The sequence below is a fragment of the Apodemus sylvaticus genome, chromosome 15 (genome assembly GCF_947179515.1).
Source record: "Apodemus sylvaticus chromosome 15, mApoSyl1.1, whole genome shotgun sequence".
Lineage (NCBI taxonomy): Eukaryota > Metazoa > Chordata > Mammalia > Rodentia > Muridae > Apodemus > Apodemus sylvaticus.
The window spans coordinates 51112142-51128003 of NC_067486.1; the positions used below are offsets into that span (position 1 = coordinate 51112142).

At 38.4% G+C, this 15862-nt stretch overlaps 1 protein-coding gene across 1 annotated transcript; it reads right to left on the minus strand.

Annotated features, from left to right (window-relative positions):
* Window positions 1–3287: 3287 nt before the first annotated feature.
* LOC127666183 (resistin-like gamma) lies at window positions 3288–4977 on the minus strand. The gene is made up of 4 exons (XM_052158935.1): window positions 4896–4977; window positions 4575–4726; window positions 4048–4128; window positions 3288–3560 (listed from the first exon to the last, which is right to left on the minus strand). Exons 2-4 carry the CDS (start codon window positions 4699–4701, stop codon window positions 3433–3435), a joined length of 336 nt encoding a protein of 111 aa, XP_052014895.1. The 5' UTR covers window positions 4702–4726; window positions 4896–4977; the 3' UTR covers window positions 3288–3432.
* Between the last annotated feature and the right edge of the window lie 10885 nt (window positions 4978–15862).

Here is a 15862-nt window from a genome sequence, read left to right on the forward strand (position 1 = left end):
CACAGCAGCATCTAGGTAAGCATGGTGCTGAAGGTGCTGCGACTTCTACATCTTCATCCAAAGACTGGAGCAGAGTGTCTTCAGGCAGCTAGGAGGAGAGTCTCAAAGCCCACCCCGACTGTGACACACTTCCTCCAATAAGGTCACACCTCCTTCAACAAGACCACACCTCCTAATAGTGCCACTTCTTGGGCCAAGCATATTTAAACAACCACAGTGCTAGTTAGGACTCAGATTAGAAATTCACTTGGAGGGAACTTACAGCTTCTGATCCTCTAGGTTGTAAACAGAGTCTGTAAGTTTCCTTTTATGATGGATGATCAGTGACTTCTCTCTAATCACATGGCCAGCCTCCAATTCTATTCTGTATACTAATAGATGATGTGTTAAACATTTCATTCTCTCCTGAAGAGACAGCCTACGTTCTTGAGGTCAGAACACAGGTTAGTTCACCAAGTACCCGTGAAATTATGGACCAGACATTTTCAGAGGGACCTTATATATAAAACTGATTTTATGGATCAGTGGCAAGGCTTTCCCATTTAAATCAAGAAACAATTTATTTCTTCTTTCATTCTAAGAGATTAAATATTCTTTGATACTATCATATTTAATGAGAAACAACTAAATGGGAGATATTTGATAGGAAAAAATTGATCATGGGCTAAGTCATAGTTGATTGCTTTATGCACAGTGGAGAAGCGTAGAATAAAAGTTTTTAATATGTGTAATTGACAGACACTCTCTATATCCTTCTACATGTGACATTAACTCCAAGCACTGAGTGAAGTTAGACAGACACTTGTGGTAATGGTGGGTAGAGTTTCCTTTTCCACTCATGGCAAAGCTATTCATCTGAGATGGAACATACTTAACCTATGCTTTGGGTCCATAGTAGTACCCAGTATGGTTAGTACTTAGCAAAGTTTCAACATACTGCTGTATTTTAGCTCACTCTATTGCTGCAGTCTAAAGAGTGAGCATATTATTTTACTAGCAGGTATGCCTTCTAGGGCTATCATTTGCAAGTTCCCTCAATATAAACACAGAGTTGAGATGAAAACAAAGGTAGCCCATGGTGTCCAGAAGCTGAATAACTAGGCATAATTTCAAAAGGAAGGCGGCAACCAACAGTACAAAGGCAAGCTGGAAACACCGATGGGCAGATTTGGGCTCAGCAGGATCACATGGCTAACATGGAGACCCATGTTAGGGGTGCAACTGGTCCAGTTGCAAAGGTAGCTGAATTTGATTCTCCCCAGCTGTACCACTTCAGACAAGTTTCTAAATTTTTAAGAAGTTTGGGAACAGATCACCAGTCTAGACATGCTTAGATTCACTGTCTATGAATTTCCTTTAAATTACCATCATTTTCTCCTTTGGCTTTGAAAGGTGCATGAGTATATGCCTGGGCCTCTTTTTGGTGATGATGCACATTGATTCTGCAAATAGAAAATTCTACAGCCTCTGAACCTCCCAGTATTGTAGAATAATGTAGCTTTCCTTTGTTAAGGTTAAGGACTTCCCAGAGAGCATGTCCTTCATCTCAGCTGCCCTGTGGTTTAAAGTAAATCTCGGTGCTTTTTGCCCTTGTTATGTAAAGCCAATGTTTGAGTGCAGAAATTCCCCATCTTTCCCAAATAAATCTTAACTCTCAAGAATACGGTCTAATCGTCGATTCAAAGATGTCAATTTGAAATTCAAAGCTTAAAGTTCTGTTACTCTCATGTGGACTGAAAGACCACCAGATAACAAGAGGACTTGTATGACAACCTTGAAAACTTAATCACTTTTGCTGTTGCAATAGAGTCTTTTCTTTATATTGCTTTAAACCTCTGCCTGGGTTTGTGAGGGGAGCACAAACTCAGCCTCCCTAAGTCCTTCACTCATCAGTCAATCCTGTTTCTAAGCTGTCCCAGGGCTGCTTGTGACTTTACAGACTTCTTTAAGCATGTCTACCCATTAAAGCCTCTCTCCCTACATGTGCATAGAGAAATCTTACCTTCCATTTGAGTATATTATTTAAACACATCCAATCTCCAACAGTCTTAAGAACAGTAAATACATCCCACCTACTATTCTTTTTATGCAAACATTTCCCAATGTCTGATCCTCAGCTGTGGTACCCTCTGTCAGGAATCTCTTAGTATAAATGTTCTCTTAGACTTCTTTCATTTTGTTCCCCCAGACATTGACTCCAGGGCTGACTACAGAATAAATAATGACATAAGGAAAACTTGCCTTTTTTGTATTTTTCTGCTTTGAGTTCCACTGTGTTTCCTATTATGTACATAGCAGTGCTTGATAAGCACAGATACATAACAGCATGCAACAGCATTTCTATTTTCTGTGATTGTTAACTTTGAGAAATCCACTGCCATTAAATAGACAAGAAAACAATATTCTTATTGTAGTGATGATCAACATATTTGAATTTCTCTTGAGTTGAAGTTGTCAATATTAAATTATTTAAAATTATTTTTGTTAACCCAACATTGTAACTGAATTATCATCTCATTTAGAAACATGAAGGCCCAAAATTCAAGTCCACCTACTTAAAATGCAGTCATTTCCAAGTCCTTGAATCACTTACTTGCTTAATACTTAATTGTTTTATTGTTTGGAACTCTGTGGCTTTTGTTGTTTTTCTAGACAGGATTTCTTTATGTACCTCTGGCTGTCCTCAAACTAGCTCTGTAGACCAGGATGGCCTTGAACTCACAGAGATCTGCTTGTCTCTGACTTTCCAACGTTGGAATTTAAGGCATATGCCACTACCACATGACTTACAAGTCTGTAATTTTTATACCCGGGAATTCTGTAGGCTTTTACACCCAGGAAGATGAAGTATACTAAGATCCCATGACAAGACAGAGAGGTGCTCTTATTTTGCTATCTGGAAGAAAGGCAACAGGAAAGAAGTCACCTTGATGAATGCCATCTTCAGTATAAAAGAGTACATCATATGTGTTCTAAATGTTTAGAAATAAATTATTTTTTATTTTCCTTTGACTGCCTGTACTTTGACTGTGTTCCTGCACATGGCTTGGAGTTCATTGTCCCAGTTGTTGAGCTCCATAAGAGTAGATCATTGATTTACTTTATTTCATACCAAAAACTACTCAATTCATGAAGTGGAGGGTCAGCCTGTTTTCCCATTCTTTTCATATGTTTCCTAAGCATGCATCTCACATGCCTTAATAAGATGTAATCTGAGATAATGAAAATGTTTTTTGGCAAGAAATATCCCAAGGTAGGGGTAATAACATTGAAGACATACGCACAGACACATGCAAATTCGTCTTTATTTTTCAAGAAGCAAGGCTAATGGGCAATATGAATTCATCAAGGGGATATGAGCCAGGTTTCCAAGTTGAGATTGCGTTTTGTTATAGTCTTCATTTCAAAGCTAGGTTCTCAGCTTCCTCATTCTTAGGACAGTTTGCAGCAGCGGGCAGAGGCCCAGTCCATGACTGAGCACTGGCAGTGGCAAGTATTTTCATTCCGGATATCCCAAGATCCACACCCATAGCCACAGGCACATCCAGTGACAACCATTCCTGAATAGTTATGTGAGACAGATGTCAGAGCCTTTGGATTGTAAGCAATGGGGAGTCTCTACCTGTCCCTTCTTCTTTGAGAGCACATGAATAGGTTTTGCAGGACATTTGCAGCTATTCAAATTTCAGTTTTTCTCAAACAAAATGATTGCAACTTACTTAAATTGAAGGACTTGAAATGAGAAGTTTCACTGTCTTTCAATTAATAGCAAATTCACTGTTCTGGCCCCTCTCCTGCCCACAATGTTAGGGAACAGATTAGAAAAAAAATGGAGGCCATATCCATAGCCAGACAGATGAGGGATGGGAAGGGTTGTTTTGTGGGGACATGAAGGAAGAATTGAGAACCTAAAAGACCCTTAGTAGCATCCTTGGGGAACTGAAAATCAGAAAGAGGTGTCCGCACACCTGGAACTATAGCTCAGATCCATGGCAGTAGAAACCTGAGTTGGGAGAAGGTGGTATTCCTCCTTGAGGAATTGCTTACCAGAAGGACAGGAAGCCAGTCTGCCTGAAGCCTGAATACTAGTGCAGGAGAGAGTCTTCGTTACAGTGGGGGCACAGACATCTGAGGAAGAGAGAAAGGGGACATTACTCATGATCTGTCCCACTATCCCCCTTTGAGCCCTCTTGTATATTAAGGGTGTCACTGTTTCCATAGCCAGTCCACTCACTAGCTTTTAAGATCCAGCTTCTTCGTTTGTGAGGAAAAAGTAATAGTTGTACTCACCTTGTAAAGTTGCCTGTGAAAACTGAATGAGCTAACTGAATGCTTAATATGCCTGTTTCCTGTTATGATCATAAATTATAGGCCCTATCCTTTTTCTTTATCCTGATCAAGAACATTGAGTTCTCATTCAAGAGTTCAAAGGGCTGGGTGCTGAAGGAAGCCCTGGTCAGGAAGGCAGGAGTGAAGAGGACTAAGGGTTTAGACCAGGACAGAAGGGATTTTAGAATTTATGTACTCAACATCAGAAAAAAAAAGCTATGATTTTTTTCCTACTCATCTCATACCTCGTTGGCTAAGAAGTTCCTTGACCTTTTCCTCCACGATAGATTCTAAGGTACCCTCAGTATTCACTAGAACCATCAGGTGGAGAAGGGAGATGCAGATGAGAAGGGAACAAGTTGCAGTCTTCATCCTGTTGAAAGTCAGTGTCCTGGGGCTGGAGGGAAAGAGCAGAAAAGATGAGATCACTGAGCTCTGGGATGGCTGTGAGGGAAAGGACATATTCTGGAGAGAGCAGGGAGAGGACAACAGAGATAACTGTACTATAACTTCTAGATGTTATAGTACTTCTAGAGAACTTCTAGAGAAGAAGAGAGCTGACTCACCAGAATCTCAGGAAAGGTTCCAGTACCTGGCCAGATGAGATGCTTTAACACACAGTAGGATTACTGGCCTGGGTACCCTTAATATATACAAACACACCCCAATGCAATAAACACTTTCAGCACATTTTGACATCCCGGATGTATACTATAGCAATTTCCTGTGAATTATGACACTTGACCAAAGAAAAACATGTGAGGTTCAAGAGACTAAGAGAAAGTAAACCCTCTTCACCTGTTTGGAAAAGCTGAAACTTACAAGGTTCACATTTTCCACTCTAACCAGCTGAACTACCAAGTGGTGACTCTTGGCCCCTTGGAGATGCCTGGAATGCCTTGCAGAAACCTCTAAAGATGCAGCATGAGGGAACTGCAATAATTCTAGTATGAGCTTTTCAGTGATGGAGCTGCATCCAAACTATCCTTGAGCCAGAAATTAAAATGCACACACACCTACACCACATGCAAACACACATACCACATGAAAAAACACAGAAAGACAGAGACACAGAAAGAGAGACACAAGAGAGATTTTTAACTTACCCTTTTCCTGCCTTGAGTCCTCATGAAGAAATCGCCCCCAGAAATAAACCTTAAAGACTTATTTAGGTCATTCTTTGAAAGAAACACAAATGAGAAGTGGCAAGAGACAGAGGAAGAGATCATAAAAAGTCTCACACAACACATTTACCACCAGGCAAGGACAAGAGAGAACCAAATGTATTAGAAAAGAATGGCTGAATGTTCCTACAATGGGTACTGAGACATTTTCCCACATGGTGTTAGGATGCCTCTTGCTACATCAGTGGTTATAGGGGACTTTGCTTTGGGTGATGAAACATGAACCAAGGCTGAGTCATCTACCCAGAGGGACAGTCTAGATAAGGAATCTATAGAAGAAATCCAAGTGGAGGTGTTTTCCTCTGTGTATTATAGAGTAACATTCCTGCTCAATGAGTGGGTTCTGCTGTGTGAGTTCAGAGATGCTATGAGATAGGCACAAACTTTATGGACCTTGAGAGCAAAACTAAGGGAAGATAGTATTGGCAAGCTGTAGTGAGGTTGCTAAACCACAACTATGTGTAATAAGAAGTGCATCTAATGTTAACGTGGCTAGTCAGTGAGAATATGTTTGTGTAAATGAGAAATTATAAAGGTAAAGAAATATATGGCTAGTATGTTCTGTATTAGCCTCTGTTGTGAGTGTAAATTTAATAAGAGAATAGGCTACCCTACTCTTACAGCTGGCAGTATGGAAGAGAAAGAGAATGCAAGTTAGATTTGTGCTAAAAGTCACTTCCTGGTATTCAAATATTTGAAATCCATAGAAAGAGTCAGATAGAGAAGAAAAAGTGGCAAACAAAGTATCATAGAAGAGATGTGTGGGGCAGTGGACTGTGCCACCAGACAGAAAACTTGGTAAGATCAAGTGGATTCAGAAACGCTGTTCATTCTCATAACTGAGAATGACAGGTGTTTAAATCTCCTCCTTGTCCTGGAACACATGACCATGACACCACATGGAGTTGATTGTGACAATTAGTCACACACGGGCAGCACCTAAAGTCCGTCCATATGCAGATGAAGCATCCCTAACATCTCAGACCAAGGCAATGGAAAGCACCAGCCTTTAGACCCCAACCCACCCCAGAGAGGTCATTGATTCCAACAACAACAAAGAGTTTTGCAATTGCTGTTGTTTGCAAGAATAAGATGGTAAGACCATTTTGACACCCTTTTACAGGGTGTCAAAAATAAAGATTATTTTGAGATGGGAGTTCTCTCTTTACTGGTAGTGTGGTAAGGTGCTATGCAACCTTCTAGGGGAAGGTTGTTATGAACATCCTTATTAGGCTGTGGATTCTATTTGTTAAAGAACTGAATGGCAGGGAAGTTGTTGCTTGAGCAATGGTGACACATCTATAGTGCATTCAACTGATGCCACAGCAGAAATTTCGTATCTTTCTTGTCTTTAACTGTAAATCATCACAAAACTCTGTAGCTGGAGAAATTATAGACAATTTCAATAGGGAAACTGTTTCTATTCTTCTGTCAAGGATATGAGTATGCCTCTCAAACTGTCTTCTAAACACTTGTGAATACAGAAGAGATTCCTCTTTTGATGGATGTTGCATTACATACATACATACCGGTGGAACTTTTGCAAACAAGTTGGTTGTTGATTGTTTCTATGATATAGTGGCCCAGCACTTAACTCTAGACATTGGCCAATATACCTGAGCAACAAAACTTGGAAGGTATATATATATGGACAGGTTATTAAATGTGTGAAATATAGCATACATAAAAGGAGAAATTATAAAACACATTTTAATATGTTTTTCATCCTATCACTATAAATATGACAACAAACAGTAAGTAATAACCATGCCACAGTCTCAACATTATGACAGATTGGAAATTCCAAACAACTTAATGCACAACTTTTGAAATAAGAATCCAGTTTTTGGACATGGACAAGTGTATCTAGTCCTTGGTGGACTGTACTCCAATTCCCAATAGAGTCCTTATTCCTCTCCATACCTTCTGAGTCTAGCCTTCATCTTCCATATTTCCACTGGAATCCTGGTATTCTACACTCCTACCACAAAGGGCATTAACTTCTGCATGAAATATCCTAGGGGCTTCTCTGAGTTTCAAACATCAACTGGGATCCACATTACAGTATTAGGGCTTGAAAGGCTTTTGGTCTTGGACTAATTTGACACCATCACTCAAAATATTACTAATCTGAGACTGAGGCTAACATTGTGCCTATCTAAGATCACAGATGAGCATTTTGTAGATAGGAGCTGGTACTAGAACCTAGGTTTTTCCACCACACTTTATTATTCTTTGTATGAAACTGTCTAACTTTTCAGAAGTGAAAATAAATATAAATAAGTGAAATAAGACATGTTATTTGCCAATTTTGTGAGCATTTTCTATTTGACAGGAGCATTGGCCATAAAAGAATATAATAATGCTGTAATTTTTGAAACAACATAAAAAGACAAAATTATTTTTCTTTTCTGATGCAAGACCACTGGAGACCAGAGAGAGTACTTGCTCTCAGATTCAAAGGTTTTTTTTCTTCCTAAACAAAGTTGTTTCAAAAAAATATTATGATGATTAATATTGACTCTTTCCCTACTGAGTAATTGTTATTATTATAGAGCTAATCAGGAACCTTTAGAAGTTAAGAAAAAGAATTTTGACAAATGTTCAAAGGACATTCCCAAACATATTCTTCATGGGTGTTTATACAAACTGAAATATTCCTCTGTAATCTGACCCCATCACTATTATTCTGTCTTCTCCATGTCAAAACTAGTAATGAAGTGGGTTTGAAGCTTTAAGGTTATGTTATCAAACAGAATGGTCATTGTCTATCTTCACTTGCGCAAATGTGGGTCTTGTGCCCACAGATTAGCATCTCAGAGCAAGCTCTGCTCTGAAGACTTCTGCTTTCTTGTCATACTTCCTCTTTAGAGTTTAGAATTTCAGGTACAGAATTAAAGGATAACTTAAGTGACCATTTTCAACTGAATGACTGATGCCAACTTTACTAGGACAACAAGTTTGGCACAGGACTCCATAATGTCTCGGTTCTCAATTTTTGGCAGCTACAGTTTTCATTGTCTTTCTCAGTTCTCATTTGTTCCACACTTTCATCATTGAATAATAGGTTATATTTAAACAAATCTAGAAAGGACCTAGGTCATTTTGGAGAATGTCACCCTTTGTTGTCACTGCTCGCTGCTTCCAATTGGCCTGGAAATGAGGAGGCCAAGAATCCAGTTGTAAAATGATGACTATAATGAAAACATGGTCTCACCCAGGAAATCTGACTCATTGTCCCTGGTATGGATTCATATTCCATAGTAATCCTGCTTCTTAGGTAATAAAGAAAAATTTGTACCCATCTATGTGTATGTCTTTAACATTACTACTCCTGGCCTGTTGCAAGAAAACATTTTCAGATTCTCAACGATTATATCTCACTGGCATATGAGATGGGTTGTCAAAGAACGGGAACAATGACTCTCTCCCATCCAGTTCTCCTACCCCCTGCCATTTTAATAAAAAAATATGAATATATTGGTTGGCATGAAATACAGAACAGTGAAATAACATGCTGTTATAGGAACTACCATCTGCAACAATGAGATTCAAGACACATTCAAGATGACTGCAAAGTGTGGCAGATGGGGATTTTTTTTTGATTCTTTAATCTTTTATTACAGTACAGTCAATATTACCCTCCTGGTCTGCCTTCTAACTGTTTCTCATCCCATACCTCCTCCCCCATCTCCCTGCCCCACCTTAACCCTACCCTACCAGACCTCCTCACATCCTGGGGCCTCAAATCTCTCAAGGGTTGGCTGCATCTTGTCTCACTGGGGTCAGACCAGACAGTCCTCTGAGGTATATGTGTCAGGGGCCTTGTATCAGCTGCTGCATGCTGTCTGTATTTTAAATAACTACATTCTATCTTTTCAGCATGTTTGTATAGCCCTTCCAATTCAAATGCCTGTGGTGCCTTTGAGATGACTTCTTTTCCTGTCTACTCCACCAAAGAGTGGGACCACTCAGTACTGACTGGGACCATCAGCTGAAGCAGGGAGAAGATGAGAAGGGAACAAGTCGTAGTCTTCATCTTGTTGAAAATCAGTGTCTTGGGTATGGAACAAAGAGCAAAGAAGATGAGATTTCTGAGTTCTGGAAGAGCTAGATGAGAGAGATAGGAGAAGAAAGTTATACTCTAGAGAGAGTAGGGAGGAAGAAAGAAGGCAACCATTAAGTGCTGTAGCTGTTTAGAGAAGCAGAGAGAATTTCTGCAGAGAAGATTCATCCTCAAATATCAAAGTTTTCCAAGGTCAGGCTAAGCAAGGATGCTTTTATACCCCGTGGGATTTTCAACCCACTTTGCCTTACTGCTGAAAGCACAGAACCGTCTCCCTCTGCCATGGACCTCTCAAAGATGTACCTCTGGTAGATAAGGTGTAGTTTTAGTTATGTCCTCTGAATTAACACATTCCCTCAAGGACATGTGGAGAGAGGTTCATCTCAACTAGTAAACAAACTTCATGTGTTTGAAGAATTTGAAACTTGTGCATTTCCAAACTGCCCCTTCTTATGCTATAGGGTCAGCTAACCACTTGCTGGGAAAGGAGACTCGATCCACCTGAGCTGCCTAGAGGGGAGGCTCATACCTGTTTAGCTGCTTGCAAGTTGTGCACGGAGCTCCAGGTTACTCTCAGAAGCCATCACCCATGCTTTCATGGGCTTTTCAGTAAAAGGCAAAAGATTATATGGTATGAAGTGAAACCACAGTATCGGGTGGGCTTTTCAGTATTTCAGTTGCTTTTCATTTGCCCCTGCTCCTGTAAGTAATCCCTTACCCAGATGCCTGGAAAGCACTCCAATAACTTACTGATTCATCAAGCTGGACTTAAGTAAAACATCTTTGAGCCATGATAAATTCTCTATCAGGGTGAATAGTCATGTGTGCCTTTTCTTCTTAGAAAAAAAATTACAAGAAACTCAGTTGATATAAGCACAGGGATATGGTCACGAGCCAAAGGTAAGTTGAGATACTGCACCATGCACCTGAAGCTGGTCTCTAAAAGCATAGAACATTGTGAAAGAATCCCTTTTCTCATATAGTATATGATTGTTGCTACATCAGGGGTTGCATGGGCCTTGCTTTGGGTGATGAGACATAGAAACAAGGTTATGTCTTCTATTCAGAAGTCTGGGCGGGTAGTCTGCAGAGGGAATCAAATGGTGCTGTCTTCCTCTATGTGATATGGAGTGACAAGCTTGCTTGATGAGCGGGGCCTACCATAACACAAATGACTCAAGAAAGGCTAAGTATTTAGAACAACTTTTGTGGTCCTTAAGTGTAAAACTAAAGAGAATGTCTGTAAGCTGAGGTTGAGGGAGAGAGCATCTTACATGTATAGTAAAAACTCATTTCTTGACAAGATAGCAAGTCAGTGAGAACTTGCCTGTGTAAGGGACTATTTATGGAAAAGACCTTCTGCTAGCATGTTCAATCTTAGCCTCTGGTTGAATAATCAAGAAATTGAGAGGGAGCTATTAATTTATCATTTTACAGGTGGCAAGATATAAGAAAAAGAGAATCTAAGTTGGTTCTGTACTAAGAGCCCTTTCCGAAATCCAAAAACTTAAAATCTGATAATACAGAAAAACAATCTGATATAAAAGTAACAACAGCCTGCCCCTATTTGCACTGGGGAGCCAGGCAGCTTGACAGCCTTCTGTGCATGGCCAGCCAGAAGAGAGTGATCTCCCAGCAGCACTTTCACTTCTGAGCATGGAAGTGAGATTTCCACCTTCTCTCTGGAGGGGAACAGCTAGGAGCACATGGGGCTTATCATCAGTGGAGCAGCTGGGACGAAGTTTTCCTGCCACCATGTGCACCAGGAATCCAGGCAGATCCACAGTCTTCTATGCACAGACCCTGCCAGAAAAGTGTTAGTCTCCCAAGAGTACTGACACAGGCTCACAGGCCCACAGGAGGGACAAGCTCCAGCCAGAGACAGCAAGATCAACTAGCTCCAGAGATAATCAGATGGCAAAAGGCAAGCACAAGAACCCTACCAACAAAAAACAAGGCTACTAAATCCCGGATACCCCAACACACTGGAAAACCAAGAGTTAGATTTAAAATTATATCTCAGGATACTGATATTGGGTTTCAAGGACATAAATAACTCCCTTAAAGAAATACAGGAGAACATTGGTCAACAGGTAAAAGCCCTTAAAGAGGAAACACAAAAATCCTTTAAAGAAATACAGGAGATCATGGATCAACAGGCAGAAGCCCTTAAAGAAGAAACACAAAAATCCCTTAAAGAATTGTAGGAAAACACAAACAAATGAGGGAACTGAACAAAACCATCCAGGATCTAAAAGTGGAAGTAGAAACAATAAAGAAATCACAAAGTGAGACATCTCTGAAGATAGAAAATCTTGGAAAGAATTCAGGAGTCATAGATGCAAGCATAAACAACAAAATACAAGAGATATAAGAAAGAACCTCAGGTGCTCAAGATACCATAGAAAACATTGACTCAACAGCCAAAGAAAATGCAAAATGCATAAAGCTGGTAACTCAAAACATCCAGGAACTCCAGGACACAATGAGAAGACCAAACCTAAGGATTATAGGTATAGAAGAGAGCAAAGATTTCCAACTTAAAGGACCAGTAAATATCTTCAACAAAATTATAGAAAACTTCCCTAACCTAGAGAAAGAGATGCCCATGAAGCGATACAAGAAGTCTACAGAAATCCAAACAGACTGGACTAGACCAAAAAGTCCTCCCGGCACATAATAATCAAAATACCAAATGCACTAAACAAAGAAAGAATATTAAAAGGAGTGAGGGAAAAGGGGCAAGTAACTTATAAAGGCAGACCTATCAGAATCACACCAGACTTCTCACCAGAGACAATGAAAGATAGAAAATCCTGGACAGACCTCATACAGACCCTAAGAGAACACAAATGCTAGCCCAGACTACTAGACCCAGCAAAACTCTCAATCACCATAGATGGAGAAACCAAGATATTCCATGATAAAACCAAATTTACACAATATTTGTCCACAAAGCCAGTCCTACAAAGGATAATAGATGGAAAATGCCAACACAAGGAGGGAAAGTACACACTAGAAAAAGCAAGAAAGTAATCTTCCAACAAACCCAAAGAAACACAAACATAAAAATAGCATCAAAAAATAACAGTAAGCAACAATCACTATTCCTTAATATCTCTTAACAACAATGGACTCAACTCCCCAAGAAAAAGACATAGACTAACAGAAATATTTCTCATGAAAATCTTCAATTTTACCAAAAAAAATGTTTGTAATTCCCCTTTTAATTAATTTAGTAATGTTTTTATGTCTACCATTTTATATGCATTATTTTTCATGATAATCATCAATTTTAATATGTCTTTCTATATATTTCCTCTCTTTTATCAGAAATGTTTTAATGTAAATCTTTGAATTTATCACAAATGTTTCTAATTCCACCCTCAATTAATTTAGAAAGTGTTTTTATATCTACCATTTTATATGTAAAATTTTCCATGAAATAGTCAATTTTAATGTTTTTGTCTATATATTTCTTGAATTTTACCAGAAATATTTTCCATGTAAATCTTCAATTCTATCTGAAAATGTTTATACTCCCACCTTCAATCAACTTAGATTTATCTTTATGCCTATCATTTTATCTGTATAATTTCCATGATAATCTTTAATTTTAACATGTTTTTCTATATTTCTTCAATTTTATCAGAAATATTTTCCATGTAAATCTTCAAGTTTATCAGAAAATGTTTATAATTCCACTTTCAATCAACTTAGGAATACTTTTATGCCTACCATTATTATATCTATATAAAATTTTCCATGATAATCTTCAATTCTAACATGTCTTTCTATATTTTTCTACAATTTTATCATAAATATTTCAATGTAAATATTCAATTCTATCATAAAATGTTTCTTTTTATATTTAAATTAATTTAGAAATGTTTTACATGTCTACCACTTTACTCTTTAATTTTACATGAAAATTGTCAATTTTAACGTATTTTTCTATGTATCTCTTTTATTTTATCTGGAATATTTTCCATGTAAATCTTTAATTTTATCATAAAATGTTCTTACTTCCCTTTTCTATAAAAATTAAAAATTAAAAAAAAAGGAATGCAAGTATGACCAAAGTAAAGTGAGAGAGGGACAGAAAGCAATTCAAAAGTATATCTATGGACCAGAGAATGCAGAATTTTGTTAACCATGGTCATATACATGGGATATAATTTTTTCATGTAGTGGAAATCACAAAATCATTGATTCTCAACCTTCTTAATGCTGTGACCCTTTAATACAGTTCTTCATGCTGTGGTAAGCCCTAACCATAAAATTATTTTCATTGATACTTCATAACTTTAATTTTGCTACTTTTATAAATCATAATGAAAAAATTATGTAGGGTATCTTATATGTAACACTAAAAGGGGTGACAACCCATAGGTTGAGAAACCCTGCACTAGAGTTAGAATAATTGAGACAAGAGTGAATGTTCTATTTTATATTTTACAATGCTCAATCAAAATATTAATCTAAATATTAAAATTAAACTATGACTTCAAGGATTAACAGTACAGCAGTGAATAGAACTTTTAGCAAACATTTTGAAAAGTAATTAAGAGAGTGCAGCAACACTTTCATCATAGACAAACTTAAATTCAAGAGTAATGAGTAACTCAGCTAATCCTTCCCTAGGCTTTCACACCTGCCTGCATCTCAGTGGAAAACTGCGGGGTGATCTGATTGCCAAAAGGTATGCTCAGGAGGTAGCTCTGGCCTTATGACTGCTAAAACATTATTAGATAAGGCCCAACAGCTTCAGTAACCCCACTCTGTCCTTAAAGTATACAAAACTGAAAAATGAATTCTCCTTTCTCAGTAAAAGGAACATAAGGTGTCTATGTATCTATCTTCCCTTGGTCATTCCTATTTTCTTTCAGGAACTCTAAATTTTGGCTTTAGATGAACTGGCTATAGCAGAACAGTGTATTTTTAAATGGGAAATATAAGGTTTTCTTGCTACATAGTGTATATATTCACAAATATATAACTTCGTCTAATTGAATTTCTGTTTTTTATGGTTATTAACTTTGAGAAATCCACTATCATTATTAAATAGACAAGAAAATAATGTTTTTATTGTAGTGATGATCTATGTAGTTGAATTTCTTTTGAGTTGTCACTATTTATTATTTAAAATAATTTGGGTAATCCAAAGTTGTAACTGAATTATAGTCTCATTCAGGACTCTGAAGGCCAAAAGTTCAAGTCTACCTACTTAAAACACAGTCACTTCCAAATCCTTGGGGCACTCCCTTGATTAACACTTAATTTTTTGTTTGTTTGTTTAGAACTCTGGAATTGGGCTGGAGAGATGGCTCGGTGGTTAAGAGACTGATTGCTCTTCCAAAGGTCCTGGATTCAATTCCCAGCAACCACATGGTGCCTCACAACCATCTGTAATGGGATGTGATGCCCTCTTCTGGTGTGTCTGAAGGCAACAACAGTGTACTCATATAAATAAAATAAATAAATAAATCTTATTTTTTAAAAAAAAAGGAGCTCTGGAATTTTTGTTTTGGTTTGTCTTGGTTTTGTGTTTCAGGACATGATTTCTTTACATATCCCTGGCTGTGCTGGAATTAGCTCTGTAGACCGGAATGGCCTTGAATTCTCACAAATCCTCCTGTCTCTGCTTCCTCGGACTAAGTGGGATTCAAGGTGTATGCAACTACCAGAATTGGTTTGCAATTCTGTAATTTTTATACCCAGGAATTTTGTAGGGTTTTACACCCAGGAAAATGAAGTATACTAAGATCTTGTGACATGTGAAAGATGTGACTTTATTCTGCTATCTAGAAGAAAGGCAACAAGATAGAAGTCACCGTGATGAATTCCATCTTGGATACTTAAGTAAGAAAGTCTTGTGTGTTAAAATATGAGAAATAAATTATTTTCAATTTTCCATTGACCGCTTACACTTTGGCAGTCTTCCTGCACATGGCTTGCAACTGTCCTAGTTGTTAAGCTACATAAGAGTATGGTATTTTCCCCCTCCAGTCTGAGACTGTGCCCTGAACAGACCTTGGGCACTCGCTCTGTACCTAGTCCCGCAACACCCAGAGGGAGCTCTACTTCCAGGTACTCCCAGATCACAGGTGAGGAGGCCACAACATCTGTCCTGACACCCAAGTAATTGGAACAACCCCCCCCCAGATCCAGGGACACTGGAACCCCTACCCAGCCAATGGCACCAGTTCCTTCCAGTCTGAGACTGTCCCCTGAGCCTACCTTGGCTTGGCATCCACTCCTACATCATCCAGAGGGAGCCTGA

Coding starts and splice junctions, on each gene's coding strand:
- LOC127666183 (XM_052158935.1), bottom strand. CDS start 4,701: ATGAAGACTGCAACTTGTTCCCTTCTCATCTGCATCTCCCTTCTCCAC. Junction 4,129..4,574: donor GGAACTTCTTAGCCAACGAG/GTATGAGATGAG, acceptor TCTCTTCCTCAG/ATGTCTGTGCCCCCACTGTA. Junction 3,561..4,047: donor ACTGGCTTCCTGTCCTTCTG/GTAAGCAATTCC, acceptor ATAACTATTCAG/GAATGGTTGTCACTGGATGT.